This window comes from Eurytemora carolleeae, unplaced genomic scaffold (genome assembly GCF_000591075.1).
Source record: "Eurytemora carolleeae unplaced genomic scaffold, Eaff_2.0 scaffold86, whole genome shotgun sequence".
In the NCBI taxonomy this organism is placed as follows: Eukaryota; Metazoa; Arthropoda; class Copepoda; order Calanoida; family Temoridae; genus Eurytemora; species Eurytemora carolleeae.
The window spans coordinates 305,705-322,917 of record NW_019396290.1 but is presented as its reverse complement, the minus strand read 5'-3'; the positions used below and the strand labels follow the sequence as shown (position 1 = coordinate 322,917).

Genomic DNA, 17,213 nt, shown 5'->3' with positions numbered 1-17,213 from the left:
ACGCTAGTACAACTCTTACCATTTACCACATCTATGAGTTTTAACTTTTATTAAAAGTTACAGATTTTTAAAGTATGTTTGTCAAGACGTATTGTAATATTGTATATATAGATTAAATCCCTCCCATCTTTCCTAGCTCCCTTCCATCCATCCTACCTCCCTTCCCTCACGTCCATCATAGCTCCCTTCCCTCCCATCTATCCTCCCATCCATTCTTTCCTGCTCTATTTCCATTGCAAAAATCCTTCTAGCTTCTATTTATTTATTTAACCACTTATCAGATGCGGCCTAAGCCGGGAACGTAGGAATGTAAGGGGGAGGTCTCCCACCAAGAAAAATGGGGGAGGGGGCGCTATGAAAAAATTCTAGCCCATTAGTTTTGATTTTCAAGTGTAGATCCAAAAATAAATTTTGCATGCGGTGCAACTTAATCACTCAAAATGAAGATTTTTAAAAACATATAAAAATCCAAAATTTGGCAACATAGTTAAGACATAACAAATTTTGGCGCGCTATGCACGCTATAATCCCCCTGGAAAAAAATTTAAGTTGCCCCTGCCACTTATCTATTATCTTTCTCTACTATCTATCTCTCCTATCCATCTATTCTATCTCGTAGGAGTAGAATATATGATAAGAGTACTGCTGCAGTGAATAGTTTGTCCATATAATTGCTGGAATCTGGATTTGATGAGTTTACTTATACTTCAACCCACACGTAAATACCCTCCATAGCAAACACACCTTTTTTACCCATTACTTCTCACGCTAGTACAACTCTTACCATTTACCACATCTATGAGTTTTAACTTTTATTAAAAGTTACAGATTTTTAAAGTATGTTTGTCAAGACGTATTGTAATATTGTATATATAGATTAAAGTATGTTTGTCAAGACGTATTGTAATATTGTATATATAGATTAAATTTTCCAACTAATCTTATGAAACCTCTAAAGTCAAATGCCTTTTTAAAGTCTAAGTTACACAACAAAGTCATATCTGAGGTTAACGGTGTAAGTTGTTATTGGTTATTTTCGTTAGAACATCATAGAAACTTGTGATTGAAAGTGTAAATTCTCCTCTCAATATGGGATCAAAAGCGTCAAAGAAGATAAAGTTAAGAAAGGACAATATTAACATGGGTAGTATATTTGACTTCCACTTATTAGAACAGATTAGAAACTAGTTTGTGTAATTGACCTACCTCTTATAGTTGCAGGGTTTAAGATATCCTAAGGGTTGGACTTAATTTGCTTACCTGGGTTTAGAAGGTAAACTAGGTCCTCACTATACAGATCCTACAGTACTTCAGAAACATTCATTGGTGGAACCATTTTCAAGAACAAGCGTTGTTTATACATTTATACATTGAAAGCATTTGATGTCTTGTTATCATTCATATAAAAGGACTGATCAGATATTTGTAATAGGTGATAAGTGTTTAGCCAAAATATTCAACCAAAAAGTTTGTTGTTTTCTTCTTCGCTTTTTCTTTTGCCCTTAAAGGGAGTGATTGCGAAATATCTAAAGAGGTTGAGGCTGAATCCAAATCATATCTGGATTCGATCGTTACTAAGTTTATTTTTAATATAGCAGTTTTACATCGGGGAAATGGGTTACAACGTTGAATGCTAACAGCGAAGAAGCCCATGCAAATTCTCGGATTGCACTAAAATATGTTTAAAGCACAGCATTACCGATCAGTTGCGTTTGTGTAAATAATTGAGACAAACGATTGGTTGAAAATTTTGTATTCGCTATTATAGAGGATCCTCGAAATTTGAATGAATAAATTGCTTGTGTCCTACAAACATTCGAACGACCAGAATAAAAGTCGGAATTTATGAATTGTAATATTTAAATTATAAGCTGTAAATATAATTGAATAATTCACGGTTTGAGTGGTATATGAACTCAAGCAATAAGCGTTTTAAACCATTTCTTTCTCAAATACGTACGCTATTAATAAAAGTAAGATTAATAGCAACCAAATCCAAAATTGATATGGGTTGATGAATCTAAACAAGGTATTTTCTAAATAAAATTTGTAATTATACATCCAAACACCTGTTTACAAATATCTAAACAGTCCCTTTAATTTTCTGGAAAATAGCATTTTGGCAACCTCAACATAATATCAGGACAAAGTATTAGCAATTTATTTTTATATTTGTAAATGAGAAGGTTTTCATAACCCTCAAAATATACTTATGATAGTGATAATTTACCATTTATAGAAAATTGGAAGATATAAGTAGCGACAAATCAGTTGATTTTGCTCAATAAAGTTTCCTTGCCAAGCCCCGGATAGGGGGCATGCCAAAGGTATAAACCTCTGTCAAGCTGTACAAAACTAATAAATTAAAGGGACTGTACACTTTTTTAGTTCTTATCAAATCGGAAAGATATTTTGAGTCTTTGCCACAAACTCAAACTTTCTAATCCCTTTTATTATCTTTGAAACCTGGTGGTGTGCACCTTTGACATTTCAAACTTAAATTATTTAATCCAACAGAAGTCATGGATTAAAAATCAGAGTTTGTGACAAAGACTCAATTTTAATGCAAACAATTACCAAAATACCATTAAACAGAATTTCTTTATAAATCCAGAACATCAAAGTTTGTGCAAAACAAGAAAATCTAAAGTGAAAATAGATAGAAAAAGATTTAAACCTTCATATAAAGACGTTATTTGATTAAACGTTCAGCTAAACTGAAACAAGTCACAAAATATGCAGGTTTTTAAAAATTGTCTACTCTAGTAGAATTATATAAAATCGAGTGTAAAAAGTGCACAAAATTCAGAAAAATAGGATGGAATTGATATCCCGTTGATTTTGAAAAACTAAGATTAAAATTGCAATGGTGTAAGAGAGAAAAATAGTAAGTATAGAAACAAAAATTAACTCTCTTAGACTTGAAAACCTCTCTGATCATGTAAGGTAAAACTTTGAGGTTTTAAAGCCTGTAGAGAGTTAAAAACTTGAGTATAAGTAAGTAGGAAGTAAATGGAAAAAATAATATTGCTCACCAGGAGAGAATTGAGCATTTTTATCATTACAATGGGCTGAACTTAATTCTTCAAAAGAATCATGAATGTTTTGAAATACACCTGAAAATGTTTTAGAGTCAACATACGAGTAATCTGATATAAAGTAATAAAAGGTTAGATTTAAATTGAACATAAAATAGTTTTTAAAACAAATTAATTTTCGGCATTAGTATACACAATTTAACTCCATACAAAACATTTAACTTTTTAAAAACAAATTTTAACATTGAAATAATTAACACCATTAAAGGCAAAGGTAATAAGAGAGACATATAATTATTATACAAATTATCATACACAAAAAATAATAAATAAAATGTTCTGACCTCGCTTTGCATCCTCCCAGGACGCTTTCTTCTTCTTGAGAAGGATCTCCTCCTCAATCTTGGCCTTCTCGTAGAACTTGTTGAAGTTGTTCACGATGATGGGGATGGGAAGGGAGATACACAGCACACCACAGATTGCACATGCTAGCAAATAAAAAAGAATCAATTAAGAAATAACCTAAAAAAGTTAACTTGATTATAGGGAGTTTTTTTTGTCAAAATTAAATAGATTGATACATAAACTTTTTTCAAAGTTTTAAATATTTAAACCGTTGAATTAAAAAAAATCGTTACGATTTTTAGCTCGCCGCAATTTTATTCAAATATTAACCTTTGGAAGTGGAGATAGGAGACCTATCTCTTCAGGAACAAGATTAGCTGTTACGTACATTCAAAAGTATTTGACTCAGATATTCCAACCACTTACCAAACCATGTATAAGGAGATATATTCCTGTATCCTACTCAGATATTCCAACGAGCTTACCAAACCATGTATTAGGAGATATATTCCTGGATCCTACTAAGCTATTCCAACCAGCTTACCAAACCATGTATTAGGAGATATATTCCTGTATCCTACTAAGCTATTCCAACCAGCTTACGAAACCATGTATAAGGAGATATATTACTGTATCCTACTCAGATATTCCAACCAGCTTACCAAACCATGTGGTAGGAGATATATTCCTGTATCCTACTCAGATATTCCAACCAGCTTACCAAACCATGTGGTAGGAGATATATGCCCGTATCCTACTGTCGTGATCCTACTAGCTTGCCAAACCATGTATTAGGAGATATATTTCTGGATCCTACTAAGCTATTCCAACCAGCTTACGAAACCATGTATAAGGAGATATATTACTGAATCCTACTCAGATATTCCAACCAGCTTACCAAACCATGTATAAGGAGATATATTCCTGTATCCTACTCAGAAATTCCAAACAGCTTACCAAACCATGCATTAGGAGATACATTCCTGTATCCTACTCAGATTTTCCGACCAGCTTACCAAACCATGTTGTAGGAGATATATCCATTTATCCTACTGACGTGGTTCAACTAGCTGGCCAAACCATGTGTTTGGAGATATGTTCCTGGACCCTACTAAGCTATTCCAACCAGCTCACCAAGCCATGATGTAAGAGATATATCCTTGCCAAACAATGTGGTAGGAGAGATATTTCAATATCCTACTGACCTGATCCAACTAACTTACCAAACAATGTGGTAGAAGAGATATTTCAATATCCTACTGACCTGATACTACTAGCTTGCCAAGCCATGTGGTAGGAGATATATCCCCGTATCCTACTGACCTGATCCTACTAGCTTGCCAAACCATGTGGTAGGAGATATATCCCCGTATCCTACTGATCCTACTAGCTTGCCAAACCATGTGGTAGGAGATATATCCCCGTATCCTACTGACCTGATTCTACTAGCTTGCCAAACCATGTGGTAGGAGATATATCCCCGTATCCTACTGACCTGATCCTACTAGCTTGCCAAACCATGTGGTAGGAGATATATCCCCGTATCCTACGGACGTCATCGTGATAATTGCCCAATACAAGGCCTAAACAATACACACTTTAACAGTGGATTAATGTGATACTGTGTTTCTATTGTTTAGGTACTAGGTAGACAAGGTAGACAAGGTAGACAAGGTAGACAAGGTAGACAAGGTATATAAGGTAGACAAGGTAACCAAGGTATGCAAGGTAGACAAGGTAGACAAGGTAGACACGGTAGACAAGGTAGACAAGGTAGAAAAGGTAGACAATGTAGACAAGGTAGACAAGGTATACAAGGTAGACAAGGTAGGCAAGGTAGATAAGGTAGACAAGGCACACAAGGAAGACACGGTAGACAAGGTAGACAAGGTAGACAAGGAAGTCAAGGTAGACAAGGTAGACAAGGTAGACAAGGTATACAAGGTTAACAAGCTAGACAAGGTAGAAAATGTAGGTATAAGGTAGACAAAGTAGGCAAGGGTAGACACGGTAGAAAAGGTAGACAAGGTAGACAAGGTAGACAAGGTAGACAAGGTAGACAAGGTGGACAAGGTAGATAAGGTACCTGCGGCATAGAGATGAAGTTTGTATCTACTTCATCCTTCTCTGCCACATAAGCTAAACCGCTGAATATGAGCATACCCATGATTACAACCAACATGAGCAACCCCAGCTCCTTATAACTGAAAAATAATACAATTTTTCAATTGAATAGAAAAAGTTTACAAAACAAACGATTTGAATAATACACATAAATCAAATATTATTAAATTAAAATAATAATACACATAAATTAAAAAATACATTTTTATTGTTGACTTTCTTATCGACTTCTCGAGTTTTCTTTATTGGAAATTTACTTTTTAAGTGTTCTTTTCTTTCTGCTTGATACAATATAAATTCAAGCTTATACACCCCCCCCCCCCCAATTTTATCCATGCTTGCAGCCCCCATTTGATCCAAACTTGCAGCTCCCATTTGATCCAAACTTGCAGCTCCCATTTGATCCAAACTTGCAGCCCCCATTTCATACTTGCAGCCCCCATTTTATTCATACTTGCAGCCCCCATTTTATCAAAAACTTGCAGCCCCCATTTTATTCAAACTTGTAGCCCCCGGATTATCCAAACTTGCAGCCCCCATTTTATTCATACTTGCAGCCCCCGCATTATCCAAACTTGCAGCCCCCTTTTCCTTCTATCTACCGGCCCCTACCATTTCTTTGAAGAATATGAAAGATGAATTATTTATATGACGCCAAATATTTGACACAATTTCCGATAATCAATTTTTTCCTTTCTAGCTACTTGGCCTGGGATGATTTTACCCATCTTTTTCTTCCGGTTTCTTACAACTTCTAGTAGATCTACTGTTCCTAGTTCTTCCAGTAGTTCTACTGTTCCTAGTACTTCTAGTAGATCTACTGTTCCTAGCCCTTCCAGTAGATCTACTGTTCCTAGTACTTCTAGTAGATCTAATGTTTCTAGAAATTCCAGTAGTTCTACTGTTCCTAGTACTTTCAGTAGATCTACTGTTCCTAGTACTTCTAGCAGATCTACTGTTCCTAGCTCTTCCAGTAGATCTAATGTTCCTAGTACATCTAGTAGATCTAATGTTTCTAGAAATTCCAGTAGATCTACTGTTCCTAATACTTCCAGTAGATCTACTGTTCCTAGTACTTCCAGTAGATCTACTGTTCCTAGTTCTTCCAGTAGATATATTGTTCCTAGTGCTTTCAGTAGATTTACTGTTTCTAGTACTTCCACAAGATATACTGTTCCTATATTTCTTTCAGTAGATAAAACTGTTCCTAGTTCTTCCAGTAGATATATTGTTCCTAGTGCTTTCAGTACATCTACTGTTTCTAGTACTTCCAGTAGATATACTGTTCCTATAGTTCTTTCAGTAGATATATTGTTCCTAGTACTTCCAGTGGATCTACTATTCCTATAACTTCCAGTAAATCTACTGTTCTTAGTACTTCAGTAGATCTGCTGTTCCTAGTACTTCCAGTTCTACTGTTCTTAGTACTTCCAGTAGATCTATTTTTTCATGTACTTCCAGTACATCTACTAATACTAGCATTTACAGTAGATCTACTGTTTCTTGTTCTTTTAGTAGGACTATTGTTTCTTGCACTTCCAGTAGATCTACTGCTGTTAGTAGTTCATAAAGATCTACTGTTCCTGTACTTACAGTAGATCTACTGTCTTTGTCCTTTTAGTATGTAGAACTGCTGTTTCTTTTACTTATGCAGTTGACCTACTGTTCCTAGTACTTCCAGTAGATCTGTTGTTCCAAGTTCTTCCAGTAGATTTAATGTACCTAGTACTTTCAGTAGATCGACAGTTCCTAGTACTTTCGGTAGATCTACTGTTTTTGTACTTCCAGTAAACCTGCTGCTTTTTATTTCTGGTAGAGCTACTGTTTCTTGTACTACTAGTGAATCTACAAATTTCTTTTACTCCAGTAGATCTATTGTTTCTTTTACTACCAGTGAATCTACCGTGCCTTGTACTTCCAGTAGATCTACTGTTTTTTGTCCTTTAAGTAGAACTAATGTTTCTTTTCTTGTTATTTTAGTAGAACTATGTTTTCTTGCACTTTCAGTAGGTTTACTATTCGTGTCACTAAAATCAAATCTACTCTTTCTACTATTTTAGTAGATCTACTATTTTTGTTTTCAGTTCTAGAAAGCCTACTGAGTAGATTTTACAATTAAAACTTGTATTAAGTCCAATATTACACTAAGTCCCCCCCCCCAATTCTGCTAATTTGTACAATTATTAGTCAATATTTCTCTACCTGTTCCTCAGGGTCATCCCTAGTGTTTGTAAACCGGTAATATGACGAGCTAACTTGAAAATCCTGAAAAAATTGTATTATTTTAAACAAAATAATCTGGCAGCATTAAATTTATTATCAAGATGGGGCCTTGAGATCTTGAAGAAATTATGCCTGACGTCATCGGTTTAAAATGTGACACAGTTTCACTTTCAACCCGTTTTTTTATGTAAAGGAAAAAAAGTATAACAAGTTACAAATAGAGAAGTAAAAAACGCACAAAAACTGCAGGAATTGAAATGTGAGTGCAGTGATTTGAATCCAACTGTACTCAATGTGTACGACTATATACTGCCCCTGCCGAGTTAAACAACAAAAATAATCTTTAGTTGCTCATTTAAAACTGAGAAGCTTGCCATGTTTCCCCGACTAGCTCTAGCTCTAAGTTTGTCTTATCTGTTTTCTTACAAGTTGTAAAACAACTGACGGTGTGGAAAACTTGGAATAATATTCTTTTCAAAAGTTTTTGTCACATTTACTTTTATCTGTATTTTTACATGCAGGGATTTCTTTTAACCGACAAGATGGTTCCCACCCTTTCAGCTTCTCCAGTTTATACCGGTAAATGTGGAAGTTCGTCCGTGTGTAGAAGTGTCTGCATGTATAATTGTCAGTGTAAATAAGTGTCGCAACATATATGAAGTGTCCGTTTGTAGAAGTATCCATGTGTAAAAGTATCTGTGTGTAGAAGTATCCATGCGTAAAAGTGTCCGTGAGTAGAAATGTCCGTGTGATAAATTATCTTATGTAGCATTATCCATGTGTAAGTGTCCGTGTGATGAATAATCCGCGTGTAGAAGTAGCCATGTGAACAAGTGTCAGTTTGTAGAAATGTCCGTGTCTCTGTGTGTAGAAGTGTCCGTGTCTACATAGAAGAGGGTGTCTGTACAACTATACCTTAGTATCCTCATGATTCTGAAGATTTGAGCAATTCTTCTCATTTCATCCTGATACTTGGCCTGGTCCGTGTTCAACTAAATAATTCAAAACCAATTTAAGAATTTGATAATATAAACTTACTTCAAACCAAAAAATTACCATTCTTATTTTGATTTTTAGAAAACAATTAAAAAACATTGCAAAATCTTTAGTTTTTTTGGCTCCGAAAAAAATACCTTTTTTATGTTTCTAATTAAAAAGGTTAAATTATAGTTTTTTTTCTGAAACTTGTTCCCATTACATTAAAATTGACAAATGAAAAAAATGGTATGATTAGACTTTTAAGTCGGACGTCAGTAATTTGTGTGTACAATAACAACATATTGTACATAATATATTTGTTATTTCTATGTACTGTACTTAGTACTTAACTTACCCCTCCTGAGGTTGTAATGAGTGAGATAGAGAGGGACATAAAGTATGGAAGGATACCCAGCAGGTCTATAATATTCATTACTGCTTTCAAAAACCTAAAAATGTGTTAAAATTAGAATAAGCTTTTATTAATTACCAATGCTGGCTTATCTTACATGTACATGAAAACCCTTTTTTTTAAAAAAGAAATTTTTTTTTTTTTTGAAAAAATATGGTCCACGAAATAACAGCCGAGTATCTTTTCAAATTTAGAGGAAAATATTTATTAACAATTAATTTTTTACTTTTGTTTGCCGGTTGACAGGTTATTTTTGGTGCTGAGGAAAATAAATGAATTTGTAATTAATAATTATGTGGGGCCGAAAATTATCAGAAAGAGGTAAAAAAACTAGCAAACTATGATTTCTTTCCCCCCCATGCTTCTAAAGTCTTAAAAATGAATTTATGGTCTGTCCTAGAGAACGATTTTTGGACACCTCCCTCCCCCCCCCCCTTCACCTTACTATCAACTTTGTGCATGACAAACTAATTTTCAGCAAAATTGTTATTATCTTTTTGTATTATTTTAAGGTTAGGTTAGGTTAAGACATTTTTTGGGCTGCGGCTAGGACTAACTCGGGGGTCGAGCGGGGGGGGGGGGGGTTCCAAAAATCGTATAATAGGAAATTACCTGAATTTATCTCTCTCTTTTTTTGAAAATGCTTACTTTATTTTATGTGGTGCTGCAATAAAACGAATCACATATTCAAAGGTGAACCAACCAACAAATACAGCCTCGGCAACCTCGAAAAAGTATTCTTCCTCTGAAACAAAGAAATGAAAAGTTAGAAAACTGAAAAAATATTTTATAAAAAAGCAAAATCTGGCTTTTTAGAAATTTTCTTTTCCTAGATAAATAAATATAAAAGAGTTAGCGAAGTTGTTCCTAAGTTTGAAAGAAATGATAAAAGTGAACATCTGTAGATCATGGTTCATCATTAATTCAAGCTTTGCTTTTTCAAACATTTCTACATTAATTCAAGGGCGTATATATATAGGGGGGGGGGGTATTCAAAATATTTGGCTTTTTGGATATAAGGTTTTAAAGTATAAGAAACTTTAAAAGTACACATACAGTTAAATACTTTGAAAGTACTTTTTATCTCTCATGCCAACAAAAAAAGCAGAAAAAAATGTTTCTTAAAAATCTGCATTTTATTATATGCTATTTTAGTATTTTTATTACAGATAGTAAAAACCATTTTTGAAAATGAAAAACTCTGCAAAAAAGTAGGAGTAATCTTTTTTTCTTCAAAATTCTATTTTTAAAATTCTAGGGCGGCTGCGCCCCCTTTACAGGTCTAGAGGCACTGCCCCCCTTGCCCCCCTGAATATGCCCTTGTACGTTATTAAATGTTGTACTGAAACTTGAAACTAAATGATCTTAGTATGTCCTGGCTGAATTGAAAATATGTATGTAAGTATGTAAGTATGTTCATGGTTGTATCGAACAGAAACTCAGAAACTCGTCATAAACACCATATTCATCAAAAACCATGAAAGGAAGTGTAACAATAGACATTAAATAATATTATATAATATTATATCATATTATATCTAAAATGTTAAACTCATTAAAATTCCAAATATTTACACTAAATTAATAAATGGTTTCAAAAGTGAAGACTCGCTGACAAAAAATTAGGGGCTTTTGGGGCCCTGATTTATCAGCCACAACTTATGGTTTTCGCGGAATTATTTTTCGCTAAATTTCACGAAAACAATTTTAGCAAAATTTCGCATCATTTTTGCATTTTTTCGCTTAATTTATTTTCGCGAAAAAATACGAAATTTCGTGAAAAAGTCTGCAAAATACGAACAAGAAGTTTTTGTTCTCTGGAAACCCTAATCGTGGTGAATGTTCTGTTCTGAAAGGTAAATCTAAATTATATAAGGGGTTGAATTTAATAAAAAAAAATAAAGTGAAAATATGGTTCCGGGTTGTGCCAAGTTTTCTTTTCTTATATTTACTTTATACTAGTAAATATATATATATATATTAAATATATATATTTATACATGATAATATATCATTTTTCTTCAATAAACGATGAAAGCATCTCAACTCTAGACTCCAAATATATATAATAATAAACATACAAAGACACATTTTGAGTTCAGTAGAAACATTTTACAAGTTTTAGTTTGAATTTGGTAGAAGTAAGTTTGTGTTCATTTACGTACATTACTTTGCTGATCATTTTTTTCTCCATATATTTGGTTTTTATGTTTGTTTACAACAACGAAATTAGAATTAATTTTGAAATTTTTGAAAACAAGATAATTTGTTATTGTTATCATTTCAAATGTACGTAAGGCTTGCAACAAAAGAGTAAGATAAGCAAATAATCCAATTTTGACAAAAAAATACGATTCACTTATAAATATATCAATTGATTTTTTAGACATAGAATATATATTCTTCCTTATATCTGTATCTTGAAAAATATTCATGAGAGACAATTTATCATGAAAATCTACTGAACCGAATTACATCCTGGGTGTTTCAAAAATCAAATAAAAAAAATGTCGGTTTTCTCAGTGCCACATGTTTGCAATCTGATAGTGTTTAATAAGTCAAATTTAGACTATTTGATTTAACATGATTTATAGTTTGAAATATCAAAAATATAGGGTTTAGCAAATCTTAGTTTTTAATAACGATTTAGTTTCTGTAGGAAAAACTCTTACTAGTATCTTTAATACCAGTATTAAAGGATTGAGACAAAAGCAAACATTTTTTGTGTTTACACATATTGTGGTAAGGCGTGTGGAGCTTAGGAAAAGTGATAAAATGTCACGAAAAATTTTACGAGGAAAAAATTGATGTTCTTGGGACAGCGGAGAAACAATTTGTCACAAATATTTTGACGACCTTTGAATATCGGAATAATGGAGGGAAATCTTACATGGAGACAACTCAATTTTTCCTTCTTCAGTCTCTTGTTTATACTGTACGTTTTTATAGTCTTTTCCTCTCTAAAGATTTAGTGAACCAGAAAGTACTAAAAACTAAAGCTCTCGATTATCATCAAATATTTCATTAATTCATCCATAGTAATTATTATTCCTCGATGGTTTATAAACCCAGCTAAACCCTGGAAAAGTAGTAATTTTTCGGTTCCTACTATTCCCCTCACTCCCTTCACCCCACCCCCTCCAGCATATCTTGCCATCTTATATTCAGATGTTTACGACCCATCAAGCTCTGGTATTCAAGAAATCAACATTGCAAACCACAAGCTCAAAATAAAACGAGAGGAAAAAAATATATTTTTCTTCTTTAGAAATTATTCTTTATCAAGATAAACTTCTAGTGTACTGCATAGCACACAACGGGGTATCAGAGGGGGGTGGGGTCAGTCATATTGGGTTCACACTACAAACCTTATACTTAAGTCAAATTTTGAAATCTTTTTGTCCATTCTCACCACAAAACAAAAGACAAATGCATTTTAAGAGAAGTAGTGTGTCATTACCTTAAAAAGAAAAAAACACGTCATGTAAAACACCAGTGTGGCCAATGTCAAACACCATAATAAGAAGTACTTAATGCACAAGGCAAACCATACATGTCTGCAAAAACCTCTCTTTGTCCAAATTGATATTTTATCAGTAAAAACAGCGTTCAAAATCCTAAGAAGGATATATACAACAATTGCATAAAAGTGTACAGCAGTTTCTTGTCCAGAACTGTAAACAAAGGAATTGAGTTTGCCACAAACTCTGATTTTCTAACTCAGCCCAATGTCGTAGATTTCTATTAAATCAAATAATCTCAGATTGAAATATCAAAGTTTACACCGTTAGGTTGCAAAGTTATAGAAATGATTGCGTTTTAGAACTATATATTATAGAAAAAATACAGGACGCTTCGCGCCCATATTCTTCTCTGGAAACATTTAAGATTTTGTTAATGATGTTTTTCAAACTGATTAAGAAAACAGTATTGTATGCTGACTAATCACAAACCACCTCTGCACCCAATATAAGAAAACAGTATTGGATGCTGATAAACCACAAACCACCCCTGCACCCAATATAGGAAAACAGTATCGGATGCTGATAAACCACAAACCACCCCTGCACCCAATATAAGAAAACAGTATTGGATGCTGATAAACCACAAACCACCCCTGCACCCAATATAAGAAAACAGTATTGGATGCTGATAAACCACAAACCACCCATGCACCCAATATAAGAAAACAGTATTGGATGCTGATAAACCACAAACCACCCCTGCACCCAATGCAGGTTATTAACAAATAAGATGTATAAATCAGCATATTAGTATGCAGTTGATTCTGAATGTTTTGCAAAATGCATTTTTTTTATTGTGAAAGTCATTTATCTTATTTATTATATAGTCATGATAGACAAGGTAGATTTATAGCCTTTTTTATCAATAATATCAACCTCAAACAGAACTCGAAAGTGTTTGATATGAATAAGTTGCAAGAAATAAAGTTCACTTTTACACAGACGAAAATTGAAATAAAAAAATTAACAGATTTGTAAACATCGTACTTTATAAACAACTAGGCGAAGGAATTACGTCTTGCCACAAACGCTGGCTTTCTCATCCTTATGTCTTGAGAACCCAAGGTTCTAGACCTTAGATATTTCAAACTAATAATTATGCCAATCTAATAATTTAAGCTTGAAAAATTAAAGGTTTACACCATCAGGTTGAACATATTGGGATTAAAGTTTGAGATTTTTGGCCAAAACTCAAATCCTTTGTACATAAATATTCCTATTTTTAATGATAAAAATATGTTTTATTATTTATCTTTGTATTTACATTTGAACAATAACATGTCGGTATTTTCTTGATTAAAACCAAAAACCATTCTTGGGCTATTTTGGTCCAAGGATAGGACGTTTTGAAATAAATCGAATCCAAACAAACCAACAAGTGATAAATATAAATAAACACCGAAATGGTTTCCTTTATATATTCCCTATGTTGTTAAGCAAACAGTAGCCTGGAAAAGATTGGGAACTAAGTAACTGTATCGAATATAGATAATATAAACTCCACCTCTCTAGGTTGTAAATCATTTGGAAACTAATTTAGGGAAAACAAAAGCTTGCTAGATTACAATTAAGTCCTCGCGGACAATTTGTTACTTAACCCTATAAAGGCTGGGGGGTCTGAATCTATGCATAGCTTGGGGGGGGGGGCCAAACGCCAAATGCCAAACTCCTCGCCCCCTAGAAAAAGACCTTATAGAATAGGTTTAGGGTTTTAATGCATGTGCATAGCCCAATTTTTCATGGCCAGTTCAAAGAAAAAATTAGACCGATAACTTTTTTATATTTTGGATGCTAAGGAGGGTGGAAAAATATGCCTTAATAAGGTTAAAAAAATGAAGAAAAATTTTGTTTTGTTTTGTTTTAAACAAATATCAAAGTGCGACACATGTTTCTACATATATTTTTCAGGGCCAGTTCAAAGAAAAAAATTAGACCGATAACTTTTTTATATTTTGGATGCTAAGGAGGGTGGAAAAATATGCCTTAATAAGGTTAAAAAAATGAAGAAAAAAATGTTGTTTTGTTTTGTTTTAAACAAATATCAAAGTGCGACACATGTTTCTACATATATTTTTCAGGGCCTTTTAAACAAATATGGTATTTAGATCTGCAGCTTCAGGTAAAAAAAAAACATGGGCTATTTTAGATTTTTTTCCAGACCAGCCTTTTTCGCCCTGTACCCTAGCCTACAAAGGAATTGACTCTTTGCCACAAACTCTGATTTTCTAATCCCAATATCTTTGGAACCCAATGTCGTAAATCTTTGATATTTCAAACTTATATTTTTTGATCTAACAAAAGTCATAGTTTGAAATTTCAAAGGTTACAACGTTGAAATCCAAAGATATAGGGATTAGAAAATCAGAGTTTGTGACAAAAAGTCAATTCCTTTAAAAAATATTTTTTTTACAAAAAATCCTTTACATTACTATTCATTAAAAGTCACAAAATTTCACGGTGATAGTGTCAAAAATAAGACTTTTGAGGGTTAAAGGGACCTTTCACATATTTGGGTAATTTGAGGGTAAACTGAATAGCCTATTAGCTATTTATTGGTATTAGCCTTACTTTTTAAAGACAACTGTGGCATGAGAAAAAGCCGATTTATCATTCAGAATTCATGCGCAAAGGTATACCTTTGCATTTATACAATTTGATGCTTTTTGTAAAATTTTATTCAAACTTATTTCTAAATTGTCTATTTTTAAAATATAACTTATTTTTAACATTTAGCGGTTTGCTACGTTTTCTCAACTTCCCCAGAAATCCCCGTGATTTATTGAAGAGTTGGAATCTAGGAACTGGTTTGTCTGAGAGAGAAAGTCGTCTTTGTATAAACGTGTTAAATTTGTTAAATCATGTTTGAACACGTAAAACGTGAATTTCTTGCTTATTCTAAAATCAAAAAATCTTATATATTATTATAGAATGGCTGACACATTATGTCATTGAAATATGATAATTTTAGATTTTATTGGGCTGCTGTTTCTGAAAAAAAAACTTTTAAATGGTGTCTGTGCGAAGGTATTATACCTTTCCGCTGGAATTCTAAACGATAAATCGGCCTTTTCTCCGGTCATAGATATCTTTGAAAAGTGGATGGATGGGGGATACCATTAATAAATGATGGGACGAAACAATTGTGGTTGTTTATCAGGAATTGAGAAGCTAAAAATTGTCGGTATTTCCATTAACATTTCCATAAACAGGGTAGATAAAAACATGATTACAATGTTACCATGATGTTATACCAATACAACTAAGAGTAACTAACCTTACGTTAGTCTCGGTTACTGAACCATAAGAAAAAAACTAATTTAGATTTTAAAGATTTAACAATTTAGCAATAAGTGTTTATTTACATACTTTATATTGTATACTTTCATTTTAGGATTATAAATGAATGCTTTACTGTAAAATTAACGCAATATTTAATGTATAGAACTGTATTTTAAGAACATAAATAACCCTGTATGTAACTGTATTATGATCGAGACATGATTACCCCTGTATTTAACTGTATTATGAGACATGATTACCCCTGTATGTAACTGTATTATGAGACATGATTACCCCTGTATGTAACTGTATTATGAGACATGATTACCCCTGTATGTAACTGTATTATCAGACATGATTACCCCTGTATGTAACTGTATTATGAAACATGATTACCCCTGTATGTAACTGTATTATGAGACATGATTACCCCTGTATGTACATGTATTATGAGACATGATTACCCCTGTATGTACATGTATTATGAGACATGATTACCCCTGTATTTAACTGTATTATGAGACATGATCATTGATCAATACCCCTTGTATGGAACTATATATTTATGGAACATGAACGCTCCTCTCTACACCATAGTATGCCAAGTCCATTAGCGCCTAACCCAATCAGGGTTCAGCCATGTGTTAGAGATAAATCCTTACATCGGCGCTATACTGCTATTGAAACTATAGTGTCTGGAACTGTACGTATTAATCATGAATACCCGTGTATAGAACTGTATTTATGGAACAGGAATAGCTTGTATGGAACTATATGTATGTAACATAAAGGGGGTTATGTAACTGAATGTATGAAACATAAATAGCGTGTATGTAACTGAACGTATGGAACATAAATAACCCTGTATTTAACTGTATGTATGAAACACGAGTGGGGGTGTATGTAAATGTGTGTCTGTGAAAGGACAAGGAATAGTTTATCTTGACGACAAATGTATCCTCCTTCTCATCACATCATTTCCTTTCTCTATTTACTTCCCATCCTACTCCTCCTAGTCATATCAGTTAGTTTGGAAACAACATACTCACAAAACTAAAATATTTCAGTTCAAATTTCAAGGAAATTATAAATAATAGAATTCCACTGATCACAGAATAGTCTCACCTTTTTTCTGTATCATAATATACTTTTCCCCCTTTTTATGTTTAGTGTATTTGCATTATTTACATGTTTTATACAGGGTGTCCCAAAAAACATGGGAATTCAGTGACGAATTCGATATCGTCTTTGTTATGAATTAGCATTGTAATACCTAATTTAAAAACCCAT

At 33.2% G+C, this 17,213-nt stretch overlaps 1 protein-coding gene across 1 annotated transcript in view; it reads right to left on the bottom strand.

Annotated features, from left to right (window-relative positions):
• The window catches only part of LOC111700246 (potassium voltage-gated channel protein Shab), a gene marked incomplete in the record, with an annotated part of 52,722 nt that overhangs the window by 7,934 nt on the left and 27,575 nt on the right, over positions 1 to 17,213 (bottom strand). Inside the window, 8 exon segments of the mRNA XM_023471119.1 lie at positions 3,036 to 3,116; positions 3,383 to 3,526; positions 4,879 to 4,966; positions 5,470 to 5,587; positions 7,710 to 7,772; positions 8,646 to 8,722; positions 9,064 to 9,157; positions 9,769 to 9,865. Of these exon segments, the coding sequence (XP_023326887.1) occupies positions 3,036 to 3,116; positions 3,383 to 3,526; positions 4,879 to 4,966; positions 5,470 to 5,587; positions 7,710 to 7,772; positions 8,646 to 8,722; positions 9,064 to 9,157; positions 9,769 to 9,865 (762 nt within the window).